Below are 25,635 nucleotides of genomic sequence, written 5' to 3'. Positions count from 1 at the left end.
TAAGGATTGAATTTCTCCCCTGTCCATTAACTTTTATATCCATTTGGAGATATTTCCCCAGAAATCTGCTGTAAATCCACACATTATTGCTATTATTAAAAATGAAACTGTAGGGGCTAGGGCAGTAGCTCAGTGGGAAGAGTGCTTGTTGTGGAAGCATGATGGCCTGAGGCTGGAGCCCCAGCACTTAAGTAAAGGACAAGTGTTTCAACAATATAGCTATAATCCCAGTGCTTGGAGGTGGGAGTGTAGCAGTGGGAAAGTCCTGGGGTCTTACTGGACCATCTAGCCAAAAGGAAAATCTTCAAGTTTCATAAGAGACCCTGTCTCAAAAAAATGGAGATGGAGAGTGGTAATATCAACCTCTAGCTTCCACAGGTATAGACTATGACAAGAGCCTGACACACCTGTGAACATATACATATTTGTATACACAGACATATATACATATGCAGAGAATTGTGCACAATCTCTGTTTGGTTGGTTTACTACTTATCTGGTCATGAGCAACTAAAATTTTTGTGGCCCTTTTAATGGAAATACTATGAATAATGAAGATGAATCCTGGAGAATAACCAGGTGGTCCATAACTCTAAGCCTGAATAGTATTATCAGGTCTATCTCCATCATTCAGGCCCCTTTGTCGCTGGCCTTTCCTGTGTGTTAGTGCTGTAGAGACCATCTGCCCTCTTTCAGAGTGTGTCTTTATATTTCACATTGACTCTTTCTTCAAGACAGCAGCACCAATGTGAAGCCTGAAAATAGTTGAGAGAACACTTGACTTTATATCCAAAACATTGACAAAAAGTCAAAACACTTAGCTACTATCAAGATAGCAAAGGATAATGTTCTGAGAGAAAGGTCTCCATTTAATCAAGAGAGGTGGTCTGGAAGCCTGAGAACCCCTTCTATAAGCCTTCAGCCAAACTTCTTCCTAGTCCCAACCTACCTCCTACCCTTGAACATTTAGCCCAGGAAACATATTCTTTCCCATTTGAAATGTAATTAATTCTCTTTGTAAAGGCTCTATCCAGTTTTATAAACTAGTAGTGTTTCATCCACAGACCTGAGAACCATATTTTAAAACCAATACCCCCTCTCTCATTCTAGAAGAGAATGAGGTCTAATATCTGTAGAACTTTGGCCCTTAGATAGAGGGCATTTTACTTTTCCCTGTGTAAAGCCAATTAGCAAACACAAATGGCCTTAAAGCCTCATTACTTTGTTTTCATTACAGTGATGGCCTGGGTTCTGTGTTCACTCTGCTTATTTCAATAATGTTGAATAATAAAATCTTCCTTGCCTGTTCAACTTTGAGCAGCTTGTCTTTTGCTTTGATAAGAGAAATCTCAACTATATGATACAGCCAGTTGTTTTCTTTTAAGTAAATCTTTCTTCTGCATGCCCTGTGTTCCAAAATGTCATATGATGTTTTCTCAAACAGTTTGCTGGCAGTGGCTGAAGATATTTCCATTATTTTTAAGAGCCCTTTTCCTTTCCACAGGAGAGGTTGGGAACAAGAAAATGGTCACCAACGGTTGTCTTTTTGTCATTTTGGAGAAAGTGCCTTCTTGTCTCTCTGTTTTTAGTGCCCTTGGCTACCTGATATCTGCTTGGTCCAATGCGCAAGAGGAAATGGATCAAACAGTACCAACTGCATCATCTTTGAGATCAACAAGTTCTTAATTGGTCTGGAAGTGGTGCAGGAGCGCCAGCTCCACCTGGAGACCAATGTTTTGAAGCTGGAGGATGACACAAACTGTTCCCTGTCTTCAATCGAAGAAGATTTCCTTACTGCCTCTGAGCACTTGGAAGAAGAAATAGAGGTGGAGGAATACAGGAGTGGTAAGATGTTGCTGGTAAAACAAGTGTGCCCTCCCCCAGATTAGTCACCCTACCCTACAACATTGTCAGTGGGAGAGTCGAGAAAAGTTTCAGGCCATGTCAACTTGGCTGACTCATACAATCTCTACTTGTTCAGGTTTGGTGAGATAACGATAATAAGAGAACACTGGTGAACATGCTGACTAATGTATTTAAGACAGCTTAATGCTTGGACAGATACTGGCTCCCAAAAGATGCCTTAGGAATGCTGAGGGAAATCTGTGTGCTCTAAAGGGAAACCCTCCTATCCACCAAGAGAAAGTTTCTTCCTAACAGGAAAGTTAGTTTCCCTAAAACTTCCAGAAAAGCCAGGATTATCAACAGAAATCAAATTGGCCTGGCTTGAATTGGAATCCCAGAACTTCACTTTGAGGCTCTGACATCTAAGACGTCTCTCTGATCTCTATTAAGCCTTGGTTTCCAAAAGTGCTTACAGTTAGTTAGCAGTGATTGTGAGATTAGAAGGGAATGGCGTAGCAAAGCTCTCAGCAGTCATTTACATATACTGGCCCATTAACAGAACTCAGCAAGTGTGTTGAGTTCCTCTTCCCACCTTAAACCACAGAGAAGGGGCATGCATTGTTGCTGAGGCAGGTCCTGTGCAAACTTCAGTGCAAATCTTTGCAACACAGCTCCTATGACATTCTTCTTCCAGTCCCAACCCTTTCTCCTCCCCTTCCCCTGCGATGCAATTTCCTGTGTCACTTTCCCAGGGAAAAATGATGACAAGCCATAATTCCCAAATACCTTCTCCTCCCCTAACCTCTGCATTTTGTGAACCACATTAAAGGCACATTATATACAACAATATTCTGTAACAAAACTCAACATCTGTATCAGATTCACTTTAGATAAGGCAATAGCCACAGCATTGTATTAAATGGGAGAAAGGAGAGCTGGATGGAAAATTAGAAAGAAATTCTTAGTTTAGGCCCATTAGAATCTGTTATCCAAAAAGTAATGAAGGTTGGTCCTCGATTTCTCTTTACTAGGTTTTGAAACTATAAACCTGTCAGCTAATATTTTGGAAGGTAAAAAGCTGAAGGAAGCAACCCAGGAAGGATGGGATTACCACAAGGAAAAGTCACATTGTGCTTTGGGGGAAAAACACATTAGAAAACACCGTACACCCTCAATGAAAACAGAAGGATCAAAGGAAAACATAGCAGAGAGCATAGCTTTGCAAAGTCTCAATCCTTCAACCAGGGCATCCGGCTGGAAAAGTGAAGTTGCAGAGGAGAACAAGCAACTGGCCACAAACCCCTCCTACACCGAAAACATCAAAGGAGAAACAGAAACATCTCAAATGCTGTACATCCCTAGGAACGCTTATCTCTCCATGGTTAAGAAAGATGGACTTTCACCATGTGGTGTTGTCACTGAGCAGGGCAGCAACCACAGTGACCGTGGTGGCATGCGAAACTCTCTTCCAGTTGTTCAAAATGGAGAAGCCACCACAGGGGAGTATGCTACAAACTTAGCCGAATCAGTGCTGCAAGATGCCTTCATCAGATTGTCTCAGGCGCAACCAACACTCCCCGGGGAATCTTCAGTCAGTTTCTCTGTGGGAAGTGCTCTGATTCCTGGTGGCTGTTGTACAAGAGACATGGTGGTCCCTCGTTCATGGGATGAGCTCCCCAAAATTGTCATTGTGCAGAGCCCAGATGGCAATGACACTGCTCCAGAACCAAGTGTCTCCTCCCGGCCTGAGATGGAAGTTTCTGGTGAAACCGCAGGCATCTTTTGTGGAGAAGGCACAAGCAAACCCACTCAGAGTGCCCTGGAAGTTGCACTTGCTTGTGCAGCTACTGTCATTGGAACCATTTCCAGTCCACAGGCCACAGAGAGGCTCACCATGGAGCAGGAATCCCTGATATCCAGCTATGCCCAGAGAGGCGGTGAGATACAGCAAACGCGAGTGCCCCAAGTACTCATGGGACCTTCTATAACTGAATACTCCTTCCCATCAGCTCTGTGTGGCATGACACAGGTGGCAAGTGCTGTCGCTGTCTGTGGCCTGGGTGAAAGAGAAGAGGTAACATGTCCCATAGCTCCAAGAGATCTCTTGCCCACATCTGGGGCTTCTGAAGAAACATCCTCAATTGGTGGTTTAGTGAAAGACAGGAGCACAGAACTGGGGAAGGAAGCCATTGCAGGGGCTCTGCTCAGGGAGGCTGCTTGGGTTTTAGCACGGCCTGAAGCATACAGCAGCATTGGAGACCTCTTGGACTCTGTGAACAGGAGCATCATAGAAACCACTTCCAAAACCCAGACCCTGTGCAAAGAAAACATCCGAATGAATGAACTGGCACAGACCTTGTCCAATGTCATCCTCAAACATTCCATTGATGAAGTTCACCAGAGAAAGACAACAGCTCACCCCACCGATGAAAGGCAACCCTATGGAACTCTGGACACCTTAATGGAGAGTGTGAACCAGCTGCTCCACAATGTGATCTGCCTCACATTCAAAAAGATGTGTCACCTCGTCACACTCGGGGACCATCCCACCAGCCTTTCTAAAGAGACCATCAGGTGGACAGAGTCCAAACCCTTAGGCTGCCAGTCATTCGATGATCAGGCTGCTGGTCAGGCATGGGCAAAATCCTCAGCATGCTCCAGCACTCATGTTCTTAGCAATGCCCACGCCACTGGCCTTGGCATCAATGACCTTGAGGATACAGCTCCTAAGCAAAACAAGGGTGGATCAAAGCCGGGACTATTCAACAACCCCAGGCTGCAATCTGAATTCTCATGCAGTCACAGAACGCTTGGTTCAACGGCTAAAGCATCCCCCAAGGAAATCTATTTGAAAGGGATTGTGGGAGAGGATTCCAAGACCCCTCACCACACACTCAGTCGTGATGGCAATGAACAGAGAGCCTCTACAGAAATAGGAAAGTTACCCAAAACAAGCAAGTGCTGCAGTGGCTCCCAGGAAACTGAAGATGGCATTGTTCCAAGCACCCAAGAGAAATATACCTGTGCCACACCCATAAACAACGAAGTTCAGGTTAACCGATCCTTGTTAGGGGATGACCTGGTGTTTCCTGCTCAGTCTGCACTCCAGGCAAAGCAGTCCCAGATCTACGGCATCACAGACTTTGCTGAAGACTTGGCAGAGACTGTTGTCTCCATGGCAACTGAAATTGCAGCAATCTGCCTTGACAACTCCAATGGAAAACAGCCATGGTTTTGTGCTTGGAAAAGAGGGAACGAGTTTCTGGTGGCGCCTAATGGATCCTGCCGATCCTTGAAGAGGAAGAAGGAAAACTCGGGCAGTGGAAGCACTGTGAGGAAACACAAGCCACCTCGCCTCAGCGAAATCAAGAGAAAAACAGACGAGCATCCGGAGCTGAAAGAGAAGCTGATGAACAGGGTCATGGATGAGTCTATGAACCTGGAAGACACTCCTGATGCCGTCAGTACTTTTGCAAATGAGGTGGCAGCCAAGATCATGAACCTAACAGAGTTCTCCGTGGTTGATGGAGTGTGGCAAGCCCAGAGTTGTTCCCGGAATCGATTTCTAGGTGGTGATAGGTGGAACCGGCTGAAGGCCTCCAGCTGTGAAAGCATTCCAGAGGAGGACTCTGATGCCAGGGTCTATGTAAACAGCCTGGGTTTAATGAGTACCTTAAGCCAACCAGTTAGCAGGGCCAGCTCAGTCTCCAAACAGTCCAGCTGTGAGAGTATCACCGATGAGTTTTCCAGGTTCATGGTGAAACAGATGGAAAATGAAGGGAGGGGGTTTGAGTTACTGCTGGATTACTATGCTGGCAAAAATGCCAGCAGTATTCTGAGCTCAGCAATGCTACAGGCATGCCAGAAAAATGACCACCTCAACGTGAGGCCAAGTTGCCCCTCTAAGCAGTCCAGTACAGAGAGCATCACAGAGGAGTTCTACAGGTACATGCTGAGGGACATTGCTAAAGAAGGTAAAGATGGTACCTCCTCCAGACGAAGCAGCCATGACTGGACCATGGGCTTGCTGTCTCCTTCTGCCCGCTCCCCTCTGTGTTACAGACAGTCATCTATGCCTGACAGCAGATCCCCATGCTCCAGATTAACAGTAAATGCACCAGTCAAAGCCAACTCCTTAGATGGCTTTGCCCAAAACTCCCCTCAAGACTCCCTAAGCATACAGCCAGTCAGTAGGACTTCCTCATCCGGTCTCTGCAAATCAGACTCATGCTTGTATCGCAGAAGTGGGACTGACCAGATCACAAACATGCTAATCCATGAAACGTGGGCCAGTTCCATTGAGGCGCTCATGAAAAAGAACAAAATTATTGTGGATGGTGGCGAGGCAGCTGGTGTCAGTCCTGGTCCTGTTTCTGGTGGCTCTTCTTTGCAAGTAGTGAAGTGTGCAAACAGATTAGCCACCAGCAGAGGACACAGGAGACCAACCCTGCTTGTAGAAGAGTCTGTGGATTCCCAGAGAAAGGATGCCGTTCCTGAAAGCAATCGTTCCCCAGTGTTATCTCCAAGCAATACTGCTCCTGTTACAAAACTCAGTGGTTTTGATGCTAGAAGAGAAATTTCTTCATGCCACAATGCCATTGTTCTCAAACACCCCAGGCAGACGCTTTGCTCGAGGGATGTACCTTTGATTCAGATAGAGACAGATCAGAAAGAAGAGGGCCTTGGAGAACATGAGCCCATCCTTCCCCAAAGTGGCTCCCTAGAGGAAACAGACGGGCACAAACCTGAAGAAACCATCCCAGATGTGGCCAGAAGTGGAGACACAGACCTGAGAACCTGCCAAAGCTGTTGGTGAGTTAGTTGTCCCTGAGACCAGATACGGTGCATGTTCACCAGAATTTACACTTCAATTACTGTTAGTCTAAATCAATAGTTCCCAAACTGTGGGTCACAACCCCCTTGGGGGTCAGGCAATCTCTTCAAAGGGGTTATATATCTATCAGATATCCTATATATCAGATATTTACACTATGATTCATAACAGTAACAAAATTACAGAAGTAGCAATGAAAATAATTTTATGGTTGGGGAATCACCACAACATGAGGAACTGTATTAAAGTCTCACAGCATTAGGAAGGTGGAGAACCTAAGAACCATTGTTCTAAATCTTAGGTAGGAATGCAGGGATGTTATTGATGCACAAACAGAATTCCTGAGACAATAAATGACCTCCACAGGCCCCTGTGCATGTATAAGAAGGGAGATATTCCTCCTTATCTACTGACATTTTTCCAACTTTCCTATGGCTGAGCCTGCTATAATTTCTAGGTTTAGGTCATGGCCCCCAATGTGCCTACTGTTTTATTTTGTTTAGAATGCCTGATCTTCATTCCCATCCAATATTCCCCTTGGTCAAATTGTGGAAATTTGTTCATATACCCGTAATAACTCTCGGCTCAAAATGCTATGTTTTTTATTGCCTGTCACTCATATGCCAGGAAGCAAAGTGAATTCAAGTTCACATCCAAGGGTATCGGGTCACTGCCTGGCTCCTATAGTTGGTGTTCAACTATGCTTCATGAGTGAATAGTTACTATGAACATATGAAACCAGACAGAACCTGATAAAGTTCTGGTGTACTTTGCTATAAGCAGAAAAAAATCATTTAGGCTAATCAAAATATATTTTGTAATTAACTGTGAATATTATCTGGAGCTTTTCCTCAGCATTAGATAACTGAGGCAAAAACTGAAATGGGACAGTTAACTATTTGGAATTTAAAACTGAATTTTTTTCTATAATTGTGGCATAATAAAATATCTGACTATTGCAAAAGAAAAAAGGAAGAAATGAAGGAACAAAAAAAAAGGAGAGAAGCAGGGAGGGAGGGAGGGAGGGAGGGAGGAGGGAGGGAGGGAGGTTGAGTAACTTACTTTTTAACTTCCAGAACAAATCAAATTTATTTATCACAGCATCATTCTCATTAAAGCAAGTACTCCAATGGGTTGGTCACTTTTGAATTTTTCAAGGTGCTTTTCAATCAAAGGAAACAATAATAAGCAAGAACATTTTTTTCATTTGAAAATAGTTCGATTTCAATAAACTTTAGCTTTAAAATTTGAGATAAAATTGTTTTTGCTATCTCTTCTCTAAAGAGTCTCCTTTTCCATCTTACTCTAAGAATTCTCTGTTGGGACCCTGTATCCCACGAGTGCCAGCTCTTTCAGTGCATGTGTAGCTGTCACAGGGTGCATGCACATTGTCTCTGGAAGCTGTCATTTGGACAGTGCTTCTCCAGAACATTGCACTGCAAGCAACTGGAATAAAATTGGAGTCAGGGGCAAGGTAATTATTTCCCTCAGGCTGTATAAAGAATATGAGTTTCTTTCCTAGCTTCAAGTTCTGCACACTTCTCACAAGGGACCATTGTATCATTCCTTTATTTTTAGTCCATAACTAAAGTTTAGTGAAACAGAAAATTCAAACTTTAGAAACATACGGTGTAGTCTTTTTAGAGATGTATGTTTACAGTTTGTTATTTACAGAAAGGTCATATATAGATAGATAGATATAGATATAGATATGGAATTAGGAAGTTGAACACAACTACCACCAAATGCCAACAGTTTTCTAAAGTCTGTAACATTTACCCCTAAGCAGAAGAGAATCCATGTTGAGGTATTAAAACACCCCCACCAGAGAGGATTCTACATGGTGTCTTTGGTAGAAGGTACAGTCAGACGTGAGAACTTTCTGTTAGACAGTGCTAAAAACTTTCCCTTTCAATTGGCTAGAACCCCATAAACATGGAAGGAGACAAGAGCAAAAAAGATAAGAATCAAAAAACACAAAGATAAGACTAACAAAATAGGCTAAATAGATAAAGTAATGAGGATTCATCAATGATTGTTTGGCTATAGACAGTATTCTTCAAAATTTTTGCTCAAAGGACTATGGACAAATATATCAGAGCTAAAAGCACAAAAAAACCAATATGTCATTCCTCATAATTGGTATATGTAGAAATACCCAAAATGTAAACACTGGGTCCAGGTACTTAGAAAGGTTTATGGTTATAGTCACAATCAAATAGTGATTATCATTACACAGCTTTAAATTAAATGTCACTGATGCTATTCCTACAACAGACTTCACCTGCAAACACTGAAAACACTTCACACCGAACAAATAAAGCCATAACTAATTCAGATTCTTGTCCCAAATAATCACACAAGCATTCAACCTCTCTCTTCAGGATATAGATACATAATACTGTTTTTTATCAAATAAAACAGAAAGAATGTAGAATATCCCAAAAATTCAAGAGCTGGCTCTAATTGCAAAGCACAGAGACTAAGGATTGAATATCATTTTTGTTTTTGAGGAGCAATATAATCATCATACAACATGAACTATATACTACCTTAAACTATATCAATTTGAACCAGTTTCCTAATCTTGTTCATTTTGGGGTTATTCATGCCGAAATGGAAATGATAATAATTACATCTAAATAATGATTTGTATGCAAAGCTCTTAATTCCCTATTTTACCTGTTATGAACATTCAATAAACACTCTTGGTTGTTACTGCTGTTCATGACATCATTTGACTGAAGGTATATGGTGGCCTTTATTTCAAGAGATGTCTTTTCCCCAAGGGGAAACCTGTCATGAACAATGTGAGGGTTTTATTGAAACAAGAGAATTCCCAGGATTGCCTAGCTGAAAAATTAGTCACAGTTCAGTTACATTTGCAGAGCTCAGAGTTGCTATCATGGGATTTGATTTGTCAAAATAGTTGGAAACAGAACTTCATTCCCCGTAAAGAGTTCAGCCCACTCACGTGCAAAAGTAGGGAATGTGACACAATCTCAATGTTGTTTGTGGGAGGAGAAAGATTAAGTTATGAAGATATTTTTAGGCTCTTCTCTGAAGGACATCTTCATGACTCTTTAAATTGTGGTTAAAATTCAGCACAATGAAATAAAAACCACTTTCTTACTTTGATTACTTGATAAAAAGAGTCCATTGTGGAAATCATTCCCAAATGGAAGTATTTGTTGACTGTTAGCATCATATTTTGAAGATGTATAGAATACAGTTCTTGATTCTTTAAAGTGGCTTTGTCAACAGAATAAGATAAGATGCAAGAAATTACCTGAAATAAATAGATGCAAAGGGGTGAGGAGTAAAGTATGGAAAATAAAGAATTCTTAAGGCCAAATAGCCCTCAAGATTAAGAGTATTATCAGGGATAATGATGTTTTATATGCTAATGGGGTCAATTCATCCAAAAGACAATCTTCTTGTACATAGAAGCACCTAAGTAACAAAGTATCATATGGTAATTTTAAAATCTAGGAGAAATAGACACAGAAATTTAACATTTTTCTCTTAATAAAATATGTAAACACGCTATAAACGTGGGTATATATTTACAAGAGAAGCAACAGCAAGGACACTTCCAGACATAACAGAGCACATGCAAATAATGAACTCAGATATGAGAAAACACACACGTGTCCAACTCAAGCTCCATCATGACAAAATCCCAGCACAGAAGGGGCCAAGTGGACAAGAAATCACACCACTAGCTGAAGAGTTATTGGGAAGGTGCTGACTTTCTTTATTGATGTGGCCCTTAGAAGCTTGCCACACACAAGGACAGTCACCACTCCCAAGACCGCTGGACAACAAACTGGACTCATGGGAAAAGAAGGGATAAAAAGAGGGAAACTTCTCAAAGTTGGGAGGAAAAATTGGAAAGACAGAGAGGGAGGAATTAGAGGATAGAGGTGAATACGTTCAAAATATATTGTATGAAATTTTCAAACGCTTAATAAAATATTGATTTAAAAAAGAGCAATCACAATCAACTCAATTTATACCATTAAGAATATGCTATCCCAACAGGAAAGTATACATTTTTTAGGTGTACTTAAAACATTTGTGAAGATGTGTCATAGGTCAAAAAGCAAGTTGATGCATCTAAAAGAATCTAAAACATAAAGAATATGTTCTCTGATCACTCTGTAGTTAACCCTTTAATGATACAATGTATACAAAATCTTCCATAATAATTAGATATTGTTATAGTTAGAAATTAACACATTAATTTTCACAGGCAAAGTTCAAATAATCCAAATGAAAAATGTCAAGTTAAAATTTGTGATATATTGGTAATGCTACCTAGGAAAGACATCTATACTTTTAAATATTTCTGTTTTTTAAAACAGAATAGTTTGTCAGCTATGTACTAAATGTCCATCATTAAAAACTAGAAAAGATCAGGGATACTGCCATAGCTTGGTGGGTAAAGCCTGAGTTTGATATCCAGGACACACATGGCAGAAGGACACCGACTCCTGTAACTGTCCTCTGACCCTCATACCCATGCTGTGGCACAGGCTCACCCACACACTAACATATACAAAACAAACCAATAAATTCAATAAAATTTTTTTTGGTTTATCAAATTAAGTTTAAAAGAATACCTGACAGTAAATAATCAAAATGGGAGTGAATATCAATGATTGCAAAATGAAAAATAGAATCTCATGTTCCTTTCACCTCACATACTGGTGAATATATGCACATATATGCATTTAATATTCAAATAAAATGTGTGACAAGTGAAAAATGTCTGCTATCGTTTCTCCTTTCAAAGGGTTTTCTATAGTACTGAACAGCTGCATGGCACCAGCTGTGTGTTTAAACTGCTGCCTTCCACCTGATCTCTACTTTCCATTTATGATGATGGCTTAAAATAAACACAGGTTATGTTAAAAGAAAAACTGACCTAAGGAAATCTTATGACTGGGATACAGATGGCATGTAGGCGTGTAAGATAAAACTCAGGAGAACACTCGGCTTGTTTTCAATGTGGAGATTGGACAATTGACTTTGACATGACCACAGTCCTCGGAAACTCTTGTGGGAACTGAGGGGTCAGCAGGGAGGCTGCCAAATGACATACATCTGTATCACTTGTGTACAGTGTTCACCAATAAACAGGCAAGGCTATAAGCTTCTCCTGAAAGCAAACAAAAACTAGCACACTGGGTAATCATCACTGGTTCTGAATTTCCATTTTATGGCACAGATGTGAGGTTTGCTGTAAATAGAGCATGAAATTGAGATAAAATAAAATGTGCTGACAGACTTATTTGTTAACCTGGATATTCCATGTCAGTCGCTAAGGCTCAGATCCCTTTTTAACAATAAATGTCTTAGAGTGAATTTTTCTATAGTATAATGTCCTAAATTAATAAGGAATTGGGCCCAAATTTGCTTTTCACCTAGGTGAATAAATGGGACCAGAGCCCTTTCCTTTATTCCCATATTTTGTTCATTCTTACATTTTTTTATAACTAAACACCATCTCCTTGACCACACCATCCTCTCTCTCTTTTACCTTGTTTAAATCTCAATATTGTAGGAAGGAAAACCAGTCCTATTAAGTGGGAAGTCACACTAAGGACAGCCACACCAAGACACCATCCCTATCCCCAGTGTTTTCAGAGGGTGCTTGCTACTAGACCTCAGCCGACAAGATGGAAGGCAAGACCCAACTCCCTTAAGTTTCCCTCTGACCTCCACAGTCCCATGTCATGTGTATACCACCCCTGCAACACACACACAAATAAATAAATATAATAAACATCATTATACCTCAATGATTCTTTTCAACCTACTTTAAAAAATAAATAAAGCCAGTAGACAATAAGTGGAAGATACAAGAAAACTGATGGAGTTTAATTATGAGAAGAGAAAGTGGTACCCAGTTTGAAAGGGAGCAGCTGCTAGAGTTATTCTCCACTGTGTCCAACAGCATGCCTGGTGTGTGGCAATGCAAGCTCATGGGTGCCCCATGTGGGCTCTGAGAACTGTTCCGTGTTGCACCTCTTCTCTTCGTAATAATAACTTGATGTCTACAGTGACAGCCTCGAGAACAGAAAGGAATCAGAAACTGAAGTCTTGAAAGAAGCCAGACCCACTGACGAGTCCCCCAACCCTCCGAGCAGCAGCGAGGAGAGTACAGGCAGCTGGTCCCATTTGGCCAATGAGGACGACAACCCAGATGACACAAGTAGCTTTCTGCAGCTCAGCGAGCGGTCCATGAGGTACTTATCTCCCCTTCTCTTGGCTTCCTAAGGAAGTTGGCCTCAATAAAGACTCCAAAAATGTGTGTTATAGTTCAGTGCCAGGTGTGTTATAGTTCAGTGCCAGATGTCCTTAAAGCAAGGAAAAAAGAGGGGGGAGCCCCCAGTTGACCAAGGTCTGTGCTTATCATGATTTGGTCTAAAAGCTATCTTAATATCTAGTACTTGAATTATCTTGGCCACCTTTAATGGTTAGCTATGTTCTCTTTCCCAAAAGTCACAGCAAGAACATCCAGTGCTAAGAACTGTATTTGTTTCGGTGGAAGCTGGTATCAGAATTTGTATTTAAACTACCTGATCCATTTGTATTTCAGATGCAACACAGGCTGGGTTTACATGAAGCCAAGTGTTTCCACGCTGTATTTTGGGGCTGTCCATAATGGGTCCCTTCATCTTTCTTGCCCTCTGTACTGTTTCTAGAAAAGCTAGAAAGTATCATCTAGCTGTAACAGCTAATGTGATCTTTTATGTCCAAAGTCTTTTTGACCTTATTAAGACCACAGACTGTCCAGAGAGGCCAGCTGGACTGTGAGACTGAAACAGTGGGTGTAGATAAAGGATCTTCAAATGTTCTATTTCTGACAGTACAGCCTAATATTTAGGAACATTTTACACTAAGTAAGTGGTCTCAAATTTCAAATATTCCCATGAAATGTAGTAAAACAGGAAAAATTGATAACTTGAATCTTTGAACATTGTCAGGTTTGAGGCTGTAACTTTCTCTAGGGCTTTGTCTAAAACTCCGGGCAAGAACTTTCAGGTTAAGAGAGCCTTCTCGGTGACTCACAGAATTCTTGAAGGAACAAAGACCCATTACATGACACACTAGAAGTCATTACTGCAAAACCTGGCTTGGAAAAGATATTTCTGGAAAATGCAAAATGTGTGAGGAGACTCATTGCATTTGGTAAAAATTGGATCAGTTCTATTTCACAAGTACTAAAAATTGTCTCAGTGGTACTGTGTTTCAGAGAGTATATTCCTGGCTCCAAAGTAAACCATATGTTGACTATACACCTTATAATAGTGATATTATATGCCTTATTCTTTCTCTCTGGGACACAGGTGTCATATCTTGCTCCTTCTCTGAGGTTGGAAAAACCTTACCCAACTGTGTGCTTGTAAATTCTAAAGTCCTGTAAGGGAAAAAATAAGTCAAATATATGTTCTATGGAATATCCTTAAGGGAAAAAATCCTCCATATAACAAAGGGAGACTGTGGATCCCTGGCTTCTATCTAGATACAAGGAGCAGACAGATAAGCATTAGGGTGTTTTCAACATCCAGATTTTCAGAAGTATATTCAACTGTGTAAGCAGTAAGCAGGCCCAATAGGAAAAGTGCATATTGATGAATACCCTCTTGATTTACCACTTCAGAAATCATAAATTACTATCAGTATTACTGTCACAGCATATTTGGCTTCTATCGTGTGTCTTCCTTTAGTTTATTCAAACATCAGTACCAATGCACAAATCAATAGTGCCCTGGGAAACAATAAAGGACCCCTGCCTACAATGGACCGTCAGTGTCAGTAGTGTGGCCAAAGGTGGAGACAGGCATTAATATGTAAACTTTTGCTTTGTCAGCAATGGCAACAGTAGTGCCACTAGCAGTCTTGGCATTACGGACCTGGACATTTATCAGGAAAGCATTTCATCTTCTCCCATGATTAAGTAAGTAGCTCTGTGACTCAGTGACTGACAGCACCACTCCAATTCCATCTGGCAACCCATCGTGATCATGAAGGTTGTGCCCAGCCACCAACTCATTATGTCTGTGCCACTGTGGTTGCATGTCACTGGAAGACTAAGGCCTAAAATAGGCCCCAACCCATCACTGTCTGCTTTCTTGGTTTCAAACATGCCCCTTACAAAATAGCCATTGCAGATAAAGTTTACCAATAAAGTCAGAAGTATAGACCATCTTACCTATTTTGATTTACAGAAACAACAAACAAACAAACAAACAAAAAAACTCCATTCCTACTATACCATGCCTTCCTCAGAAGACTATTCAAAAACCTTTGCTATAGATCACAGTCATTTCACTAAAATTAGTTATGAGTGACTTTAGCTTTGTTTGTGGACACTGGGGGATTACCAATATGGAATGTATATAACGCTAGGGGTTGCCATGAGAGAGATGTCATCCCCATGCAGTAACTCTGCTCTCTCAATATGGGGTCTTTTCAGAGAAGTGCTTGAAAATGCATGAGATGTACTATATAAAAATAACACAAACCAAGAGGGCAACCTGAAGTCATAACTATGGCTAGAATTTGTGACTATTCTGGAAAATTAACTGGATTGTATTCTAATTTTGGTCATGATGCATTAGAATATTTGGATATTCAGAACTAAAGAGCCATATAGCTTTAATGCTGATCCCCTCATCAGAGATCTAATGTGTTTCCCTCTGGCTAACTACAGATTCATTTATTTTCTTTCACCACTGAATAGGTATATTCTTCGGTGATTGGAGGTTACCACACCCTTCTTGTTTTTATTACTCAAAAGCAAACACATACATGCTCCTTTTTTAGGAGAACTGAAAGCAAATTCAACAAAAAATTACTTTGTGGTAGATTAATTTTTCTCTTTTGGAAAACATTAGCTTACCACGTTCTCCATCTTTCTTTGTAATATGAAACTGTAACTTCAGGAAAATCTTGTATTGAGGGAAATTGAAGATAACCTCCATCCCTACCCAGCAACCCATCATTATATAAAACCAGAAATTGCACCTCCCTTGCTGCTGGGTCATTTTTGCTACTTGTAGAGAGAGATCAATCAGTGGCTCTGAACCCTTAGAAAATTGGCATTCCTGCAAATGAATTATGAAAGGAAGAATGACTATTCTCTCTCTCTCTTTCTCTCTCTCTCTCTCTCTCTCTCTCTCTCTCTCTCTCTCTGTGTGTGTGTGTGTGTGTGTGTGTGTGTGTGTGTGAATTTACCTCACTGATGGAATGTACCCATACAATGGAATCCATGAGCAGATCTTAGCAGCAAGAGGGAATGTAAGAAAATCTTCTATATTCTATCACCAAAAGACACAGTTTTAAATTCCAATTTTCTAGAACCTAGAAAACTATAGGCCAGCTACAGGCTTCCCAAGATGGTCACTACTCTTCAGCCACTGAGCTGCCTGGCCTTATTTCAGGAACCTTTACGAGGTCCCCCCTTACACACAGGACTCTATAGTAAGGATACACCATGCAGAAAACTTCCAATATTAAACATGACCATGGCTAAGGAGAGGCTTGGTTTGGTTATGAGGCACTCATTATAAATAAAATTTCCAGACTGCTCTACCTCCACCAAATAAAAATAATGGAAAATAATAAAGACTCTATTGCTGAGATACTCTGTTTCAATATTTAAGTTTCCTGGTTTGTTGGTTGTCCTTATTGCAGCTCGAAGAACAATATGCATGTCCAAACTATTTTCTACTCTGAAATTCAAAGGTACATCATTGTCACAGTATAAAGAAACACATTGTGACAAAATAGAAATAGACAGTCCATTAAGAGACTGATAAAAGGCAGAAGGACAAATCTCCAAATTACAACCAGTTACCTTAAATCTCTCTTTAACTGTTCAACCCTGTGGAGGTCCATGGAAAAGGATTTGAACAGAAAAGAAAGATGTTAACTCTCAGAATCTCCCCCACTGAGACCTAACTAATGCCTTTTGAGACACTCAGGACCTCTCTTTGATGGTAGGGAACACTGACCGCAAACCTAGCTGTCCCGTGCAACACCCACCTGGTTCTACTTTGTTCCATAAGCATCATGAGAATGTGTTGCAGAAGTTTGTAGCTCAGAAAGACCCATCACCTCATCTTCCATTACAGCTTCTTGTTCCAAAGCATTGCCAACCATATACTGTTGTTTTCTTCCCCAAGTGAATTAGTAGAAGAAAAGGAGATTCTTAAAGAACAACAAGAAAGCATCAAGGGTAAGCCATAGCCTCGTCCTTTTTGACACACAATTGCCTGGGGTGTTCCTTTGGAAAGCAGAGTGACAATGTACTTGTGTCTGTTCAGAACGTGCCTCTGGACTGCCAGGGAGAGCAGCTAGTCCCCAGAGGAGCCTACTGGTGATCAACTTTGACCTGGAGCCAGAGCGTCCTGATGCTGAGCTCCGAGCCACTCTGCAGTGGATAGCTGCCTCTGAACTCGGGATCCCCACAATCTACTTTAAGAAATCTCAGGAAAGCAGAATTGAAAAGGTACCATGTTCTGTGTCTGGGTGGATAACAAGACAGCTTTGCACTTTTTCTCTCTGCTGGAAACCCAGTGGATGCCCGTTTAATTCATATGAGTTTGGAGTGTTTAATCTTGAGTCCTTTCAACCAAAAGAACCTTGTGAAGACTTTCAAGCCCCCAGCTGCGGTAGTACATACACATCACTGCTTCACTGACCTTCAGGTTCTTAAATAGTCGGTGATAAAGGGAAAAGGAACTGAGGAGATGGGAGCTTTTTCAGCGTTTTTGAAAGAATTTTTATTATATCCCAAAACTATTTTTGCTGCAAAACACTCTTGAGTAATTCCTTATTAAAATGTGTCTCTCTGAGTTAAATAACATTATGGATTGCAATCTTCAGTTTTGGTTTTTTTGTTTTGGTTTTGGTTTTGGTTTTTAATGTGCAGTTGAGCTCTAATGTTCAGTGCCAAAATCCAGTATCCTGCAATAAAACCCTTACCTTCTTGCCCACAGACATGGAAATTAGAATAGTTTCAAAACCTCTATAATCCAGCCAATCAAATTTGCTGCTGGAGAGCTCACTCCCCACACCTTCTCCCACTTCTACCTCTCTCCCACCAGCAATTTGTGTTCTTTTTATGTTCAAGTCCACCCAACACAGGCATCCTCCTAAATGGTCCTTCCTTTGTTGGCAAAGTGATGCAGAGCTCACTAGTTCATAAACCTTCCCTTCAATCTTTTCACCCCCAGCCTGCCCAGCACAAAGGTGGACTTTATAAAAGACCACAATCCACAATTACATTGGATGTCCTCCATGTTGTACTCAGTCCCATAGGAGGGAATCTAGAATGTTCTCAGGAAAACAGTGTTTCCAGGGTCACACAAAGGGTTGCTTTTGTATCTCCAGCAACTGCCTAAATAAAAGCATGCCCAGGTGCATGTTCAGGTAGTATGTTAATTAAAAAGATTTGAATTTAATACTCCTCTTTAAAGGGGCAGTTGCTTTCCATGCATGAATGTCTAAAAATTTCCCATTGTTGCAAGAGCAGGGTGTGTTCTATTGAGGTGTTAATATGTAAACTATGTCTTAACTTGATATTTGTTTACATCTCCCAGGTTTTCAGTTTTAAAGCCAATGTCTGTCTTTGTTTATAACTGTGTTTATGAGAAGATAGAGGTTTGACTGCTGTTACCAGGAAAAACACCGGATGATCTTTCATCCATTCGTGTCAACCAGCTCAAGGGACACAAATCTTCCTGATGCAGTCCAGGTTTTGTTCTATGTCAATGAAGATTCTCTGCACATCCTGGCTTTGATATAAATGGGCATCAGTCACCCTTCCTTGTCTGTGACTGGATTGGTTAAATGAAGAAAACTTATATAACACTTAGACATTCTTTTCTCAGTATCAAGGTCTGAGGCTCAATTCTATTTGTTTTGAATTAACCAAGTAATTAAGTAGCCATTTTTAAGAGTGTGGAAAAGAGAGCAATAAAGGTAGTGTGCAAAATCAGCAGCATTTCTTTAGCTCCTCTTCCCAGAGAAAAGAAAAGCTAAGTTCAAAAGATGCCATCTTCTCACTGTTGGTACCAAGGGCATCCACAGACCACAGATGAATACCCTACATCTTTTTGCTGCTGTTTTGTGTTTATTTAAGACAAGGTCTTGTGTAGCAGGTGATGTGGAGCAGGTGATGACCTTGAACCTATTTTATTTTTAATTATATGGGAGTGAACATGCCTGTGAGTGTAGGTGTCCCTGAAGGTCAGAAGAGAATATCTGACTCTCTGGAGTTACAGGCTATTGTGAACTGTCTAATATGGATGCTAGGAACCGAACTCGGTCCTTCTACAAGATCCAGGGGTGGGGAATGTGCTCTTAACTGCTGATCCATGTCTCTAGTACCAGTCTTGAACTTCCAACCTTCGTGCTTCAACCTCTCATGTGCTGGTTTGTGTTGTTCTGGGAATTGAACCCTGGACTTCATGCACGTTAGGGGAACACTCTTAACAACTGAGTTACATCCACAGCCCAAAAGCCCATCCTTTATTTCTGGGAATCTGGATTCAATTCCCTCAACAACTAATTTAGTCAATGTGCATTTATTTATGGTGGTCTCAACTTACTAACTTTCCTGCTTTGTGATAACAGAAGCATGTGGTAAAGGGGAGGGGAGCCGCATGAACACTAGAGCAACTCATCTTTACTGAGATGCCTTGAAAACTTGGCCTTGAACCTGGAAGGCACTTAAGGACAGTAAAAACTGAGTAACAGAAAAGGCAAATTCTAAGTACTCCAGATGCCCAGTGAATTGTAGGTTCTAATGACTTAAGGTGCCTTCATTTCCCAGCCTCCCCCTTCATTTGTATTTTATTTAATCATTAGATGGCTACATGCCCTTGAATGTCATGCATTCAAAACATCCATGAAGTATTCCTAGAGTACCCCCACCATGCTGGGTAGTGTCCTAAGCTCCAGGTCCCAGGCTACAAAAGAAGTAAATGCTCGCATTTTAGTTCAGAAAGAGTCGCCAACTGTCTCCAGAGCGCCGGGAGAGGGCACAGTTCATACACAGCCACATCGAGATAGGGCAAAGTTGATTCTGAATAAGAAAACCAAGATGCATCTCAATCACACCCAAGAATTAAATAGGCACAAAACAGAATCATCTGGGAGACACATTCACAACTCCAATCCATCAGTTCCTTCTAGCCATTCAAAACCTACTATCTAGAAATTTTTCCAGGGAAACACTCCTGATACTTCTGACACCTCATAAGCTAAAACAGTTTACAAACTTAGTTCTCTATAATCTTGACATCAGGTCATTTGAACCCAACTAACTGATGACAAAAGAAATAAACAGTAAATAAATAGCTAACATTAGCATAATCATTCAAAAAGCCTTTTTAAACTAGCTACTAGTCAGGGTTTACTGGACTTTTTGATGGGGGCGGTGTTTGTTTTACAATGCAGAAATCATTGTTCTCAGCTTTTTTCCTTCTGTAAAAACTCAACGAGCTTCCGAAATCTGAACTAAGCCATTGTCTGGCAACATAGTAAAGATGGCATACTGCTCGTCTTTAAACTTGCTTTGAGAATGGTTTGCAGTCCTTGGAAGCAGAGTGAAGGAAGAGGAAATAGATAGGCCCTTACCTTCCTATGGAAGTGAGAGTCAGAGCAGAAATGGCCTCCCCTCTAATTTCTTATTGTATTCTACAGGCAAAGCGGTGGAGGAACAATGAAAGGAAACATTGACGATACTGACTGATCGTTGACACAAATCCCCTTCTGAAAAAAACACAGGAACAGGAGTTAAAGTAGCAGCTAGAAACAAAGGCAAAGCAAGGAAAGAGGAAGGTGGCTACATTGGATCCTAAGGCTTTTCATTAGTAAACAAAATATGCTGTCTTGCATTGATCCTTTCATCAGAAATCTCAAATTGAGTTGGGGAAAAGGGTGTTAGCATCACAACAGAAAGCCTTCCAAACCCAGAGCCTTACCGGTCAGTTAAGAATCTCCACTGGAGGTAAGACCCAAATCCCAGGTCCTGATCAAAGTCTAGAATTCAAGGATCCAGCCCAAGTTCAGACTCAGCGTTTTATAGGCTGTAACTTTAGGGACAAGTATGGATCCACTCACTCTTTTTTTTTTTTTTTTGCTTTTTTGAGACAGGGTTTCTCTGTGTAACTTTGGAGCCTATCCTGGCACTCGCTCTGGAGACCAGGCTGGCCTCAAACTCACAGAGATCCGCCTGCCTCTGCCTCTCGAATGGAATGCTGAGATTAAAGGCTAAAGGCGTTCGCCGCCAATGCCCGGCCCACTCACTCATTCTTAAAAAAATCTAGTTTCTGTCTTAGAGCAAAAGATGGTGACAGCTTTCAGAAGTGTGCAGTGAATCTGTCTTAAAAAAAAAAAAAAAAAAAAGCACATCTTGCTGCAATTCCCCTAATTCTACCATGAACTATAAACAATCAGATCTACAAGATGCACCTGAGAATATGAAGGTCTGCTACCCAATGTGGTACTTTTCCCCAGATGAGTTCAATTGTACCAAACTATTACAGAATACAGATTCTCATGTGTTTCCTAAGACACAACTTTTGGGGGAAAAAAAAGTCTGAAGTATACTGTGGTCTACAGGAAAAGGACCTAATTATTGTTGATTCTGAAATGTCAATACAGAAATGTTTTTTTGTTGTTGTTTGTTTGTTAGTGGAGCAGGCTAAAATTCCAAATCCCTGACATACTAAAGCTGATTATGACCATAACATGAGCAGATTTAATGAAAGATCTAGGGTTGATTGCTAAGTAGAATGTGGCTTTAAAACCAGGACAATAAACTGGTCCTGATGGTGCTAGCCTGTGAATCCCAGTTACTGGAGAGGCTGAGGCAAGAGAACTACAAATTCAAGTTCAGCCTGGATCAAAGAGTTCATGGTGGCCTTGAGCACTTTAGTAAGCCCTTGTCTCAAAACACTAAGTTGAAGGAAGGTTGAAGATACAGCTAATGAGGGAGCTCTTAGCAAGCATGCACAGCATTCTGAATTCCATCCCGAATGCCACAAGCAGGGAAAGGCTGCAAGTCCTTTCTGTCTACTCCCAACCTTAATTCATATTTACTGTTTGTTTATGGAGGAAGCACAAGACCTTCATTCTCATCAACTCCACACATGTTTCAGGGCTTCAGGCTTTAAGACTAAATCAGTGCAGCTGCTTCATTTAGTGGGGTCAGATCATCTTTTTTAGAGCTACCTTGAGTGAAGCATGCTGACACACTCCTATGATTCCCTATGGGAATCAAAAGCAAGAGGACCGCCATTAATCTGAGGCTATCCTGGCCTGCATAAATAAATTCCAGGATAGCCAGAGATCCATAAGACCCAGTCTCAGAAACAAAAGCAAATACCAAAAACAAAACAACAAAAAAGGTCTAATGGGATAGCAAACACATTCTAGCCAATGTCCACCCTACAACTACGAGCTGAGTGGCCTAACTCTGGGCACTGTGGGTCATTTAGCATCATCTTTTAGTTATAACCTCTCTGAAAGGTCCTTTTTCAAAGGCCCCAGTATATGGAAAGTATCTGGAACCTGGCTCCTGGGAAGGTTTGAAGCATAGAGGCTTCTAGAAATACAATCTTCTTCAGAGTCCTCTCTTGAGCAGTGATTCAGGGACAAAAGTAAGTGGTAGGGTGGTGGCAGAGTAACCTGAGGTTTACAAAAAGGAGCTATGGCAAATTCACTTTTCATTGACTTGACCTTGATGTGTGAAGAATGAAGATGTACCCTTAATGGAAGATCTTGGCCAAAGGCTATGTGTGACCCTTCAGGGAAATCTTGAGCCAGTGACCTATGAGCACCTCTCAGGGATTTCTCAGAAGCTTAATGTCCAGGCTACAGACATCTGTCTATTCCTCAGATTTCCAGTAAGAGTTAAGGAAGGTTGATAAATTGAAATTTTCAGATGTCCTAACCTCCTCCACCCACCATGCTCACATTGTCACTAATACTCTAAAGCCTCCTGTTTGCACTCTTGTTCTATTCAAATCATGACCTGAGTGTGTATACAGACTAAGGTGTAAGTAACAGCTCATAAAACCATTCTTATATGTCTCCATAAACCAGGCACCTGGACCATTCATTCCTCAGGGTATTTGCATTATAAAGGAAGTCTTCCCATGAAGGGTTCACATTTGTCCCTCAAGTGTCAGAATGAGGCAGAGAAGAAACCAAAAAGGATAAAGAGGCATCCCAGACAACTAGTGATTTCTCTAAAAGCAAAGACACATGGGTCCAAATATGCTAGCCTCCCATTGCTATTGTCTCAAGTAATAAAATGAGGTAATGGATATGCCACCTCAGCAATGTATGTGCCTGCCATCAGTCACCATGTGATGGGAGACAAGTTCTGTGGCCATCTTCTATATAGAAACTTACTGCTGTCATTTCCCGCCTCCAGCCATCTTCATGAAGTTTCATTTCAGCGAAGAATTATTAAACAACCATTATCTAGGTATAAATTATATGTGTACAAACATGCTACCTAAAACTGAAGAATATTTTCAGTCCTGGCCTTATCCTCAATTATATTAGATTTCTGTAGCACAAAACATATAAACTCAAAGATAGATACTGGGGTTCAAGATTGAAGCTAAAGATCAGAGAAGTGAAGCAGCCAGCCACCAGCTCTTACCTCTACCTCAGGCTGAAAGGGCTGTCCTGTCTCCACAAATCCTCAGAGGCAAAAGCTCTGAGTTCCTGTCTCTTTCTGCCTTATATTACTTTCTCCACCCAGCGATATCACCCGTCTCTACCTCCCTAGTGCTAGGATTAAAGGCATGTGATCTCAAGTGCTGGAATCAAAGGCGTGAGCTCTGTTATTCTTCACTCTTGGGTAGACCAGGGTGGTCTTGAACTCAGAAAGATCTATCTACCTGTCTCCTGAGTCCTGGGACTAAAGGTGTGTGCCAACACTGCCTGGCTTTATGGCTTGTTAGTATGGGGCTGCTGGGATTAAAGATATGTATCACTGCTGCCTGGCCTCTATACCTTGTGCCCAGCTTTGCATTCTGAATCCTCAGGCAAGCTTTAATAAATCATAAATACTATATCACCACAGATGTCTACCCATATTTCTTGAGAAGTTACAATATATTTGAGTCCGTTTGTCCTCCTATCCTTTCTGTCATTCAGCAAATATTAATTAACTATCTCTTTACTACAGGCAAAAGATAGAAAACCATGGATGAAATAGTGTTCTACCCTTGGGATATTAGTAGCCATGATGCAATGAACATCTGCCTTCCTTTAACAGAACCTAAAACTCTTTAAGACAATATTCATGTTTCCAGATATTAAAATATTTCATTTTCCAGGCTAGAAGATTGATTAATTTAGACTCAGCCCATCATTCACTTACATCCTAGAATTTTCTTTTATTTCCAACTGAAACTGGTACCAATACTATCTGACAAATCTAAGACATGTCCTTTCTTTCTTCTAACTATTGCTATACAGAAATATATTGATGCTTAATCTTAGCACAGGGAGGGAGAGGTAACTATCATTATTGAATGTGGAAGCATTGGGTGACACAGAAATTTAGTACTCAATTTATTTTCCCTAATGTACACATCTAGTGAGAAATTGTTTTCCAATACTGGTGCAAGAAGTCTAATCCAAATTAAAAAAAAAAAATCTAAACCTGAAAAACACCAGCTACCTAAAAGATTGCCTCTAGGAGGAATTGTCCTTATTCTACCCAGTCCTCCGCTATGAATAGAAGTGAAAAATGGAAGGAATTCATTATCCAAAATGTCTAAAAGAGAAACAGACTATCTTTGAAAATGTCCCCTGAGAGTAAAGATGCTGAAACACAGACTCAGAGCCCAGTCTTTGGATGGGTTGTTCTGTGAGATGCTGGTGAGTCTAATATAATATGTGAGACCTAACTCTGTGTCTTCTTTTTAGTTTCTAGATGTTGTGAAGCTTGTTCATCAGAAGTCCTGGAAGGTGGGAGATATATTTCATGCAGTTGTCCAGTACTGCAAAATGCATGCTGAGAAGAAAGAGGGGACTCCAAGTCTCTTTGACTGGCTCCTGGAACTAGGATAAGTCAGGTGTACCCCACAAAGACTTTCCTTCCTTTATCCCAGCTTAGGTTACAGTGCTTTGTGCTAATGCTCAGAACTTTCTCAATATACTGCATCCCATTAGCAGAACTATTTAAAAATCTGCTTTAATACCACAGAATAGGAATAAATCTGAGAGATTGTGAAATATAGGTCTGTACTAATCAATGTCACTATGGTTTTGTCCAAAAAAGTTTGTATGAGAATGGCTTCAAAGAGGGTTACTTCAGTGGAGTCCAGATAGGAAAGTTTATAACAACCCCCTCCTCCAGGAAAGCTACACACACACACACACACACACACACACACACACACATATATATATGTCAAATATACATATATATATATATATATCATAATATAGAGTGATCTGTGATCTGTAATGTCTCCAGCTATGTGAATCAAATAGAGACAAAGTCATCAGGTCACAATAATTCTGCAAATTATGCTGAAACCTTCATCGTCCTTTGCTTAGCAGGTACAGGGGTTGTTCACAAAGTTTCATGCCTTTATGTGAAAGATTTCCACAGTCAGACAAGTATCAGTGAGTACTAACATACATGCAACAGTTTTGGCAGAATCCATGTGAGGTGATTTCATTTATTCGCAGCGGCTCTTAAGTATGGATCCTCCCCAATCATTCCTGAGATCCTCAAAAGACTACTGTCATTCCATGAAGAAAGGGCAGCCCAAGGTCACTCTGTTTCCATCACTACATTAATTACTTGGGTGAAATTATTATGGAATTCTTGCCTAAAGTCAAACTTTTAAAAGTAAATGATAAAATAAGTATTGAGTTATATGAGAAAAATCATTTTG

At 40.8% G+C, this 25,635-nt stretch overlaps 1 protein-coding gene across 2 annotated transcripts in view; it reads left to right on the top strand.

Moving 5' to 3' along the window:
- The window catches only part of Sphkap (SPHK1 interactor, AKAP domain containing), a 109,969-nt gene extending 85,170 nt beyond the window's left edge, over positions 1–24,799 (top strand). The window contains exons 6-12 of one of the 2 annotated variants that reach the window (XM_027397394.2): positions 1,590–1,845; positions 2,877–6,657; positions 12,748–12,933; positions 14,562–14,648; positions 16,879–16,931; positions 17,020–17,204; positions 24,656–24,799. In XM_027397394.2, coding sequence (XP_027253195.1) covers positions 1,590–1,845; positions 2,877–6,657; positions 12,748–12,933; positions 14,562–14,648; positions 16,879–16,931; positions 17,020–17,204; positions 24,656–24,799 — 4,692 coding nt within the window. The remainder of the gene's footprint in view (positions 1–1,589; positions 1,846–2,876; positions 6,658–12,747; positions 12,934–14,561; positions 14,649–16,878; positions 16,932–17,019; positions 17,205–24,655) is intronic. The other variant, XM_027397392.2, reaches the window with a different exon arrangement.
- Positions 24,800–25,635: the final 836 nt, after the last annotated feature.

Source organism: Cricetulus griseus, chromosome 2 (assembly GCF_003668045.3).
Source record: "Cricetulus griseus strain 17A/GY chromosome 2, alternate assembly CriGri-PICRH-1.0, whole genome shotgun sequence".
Classification (NCBI taxonomy): domain Eukaryota; kingdom Metazoa; phylum Chordata; class Mammalia; order Rodentia; family Cricetidae; genus Cricetulus; species Cricetulus griseus.
The sequence above is the reverse complement of the archived record's forward strand: the minus strand, read 5'-3'. Positions and strand labels throughout refer to the sequence as shown.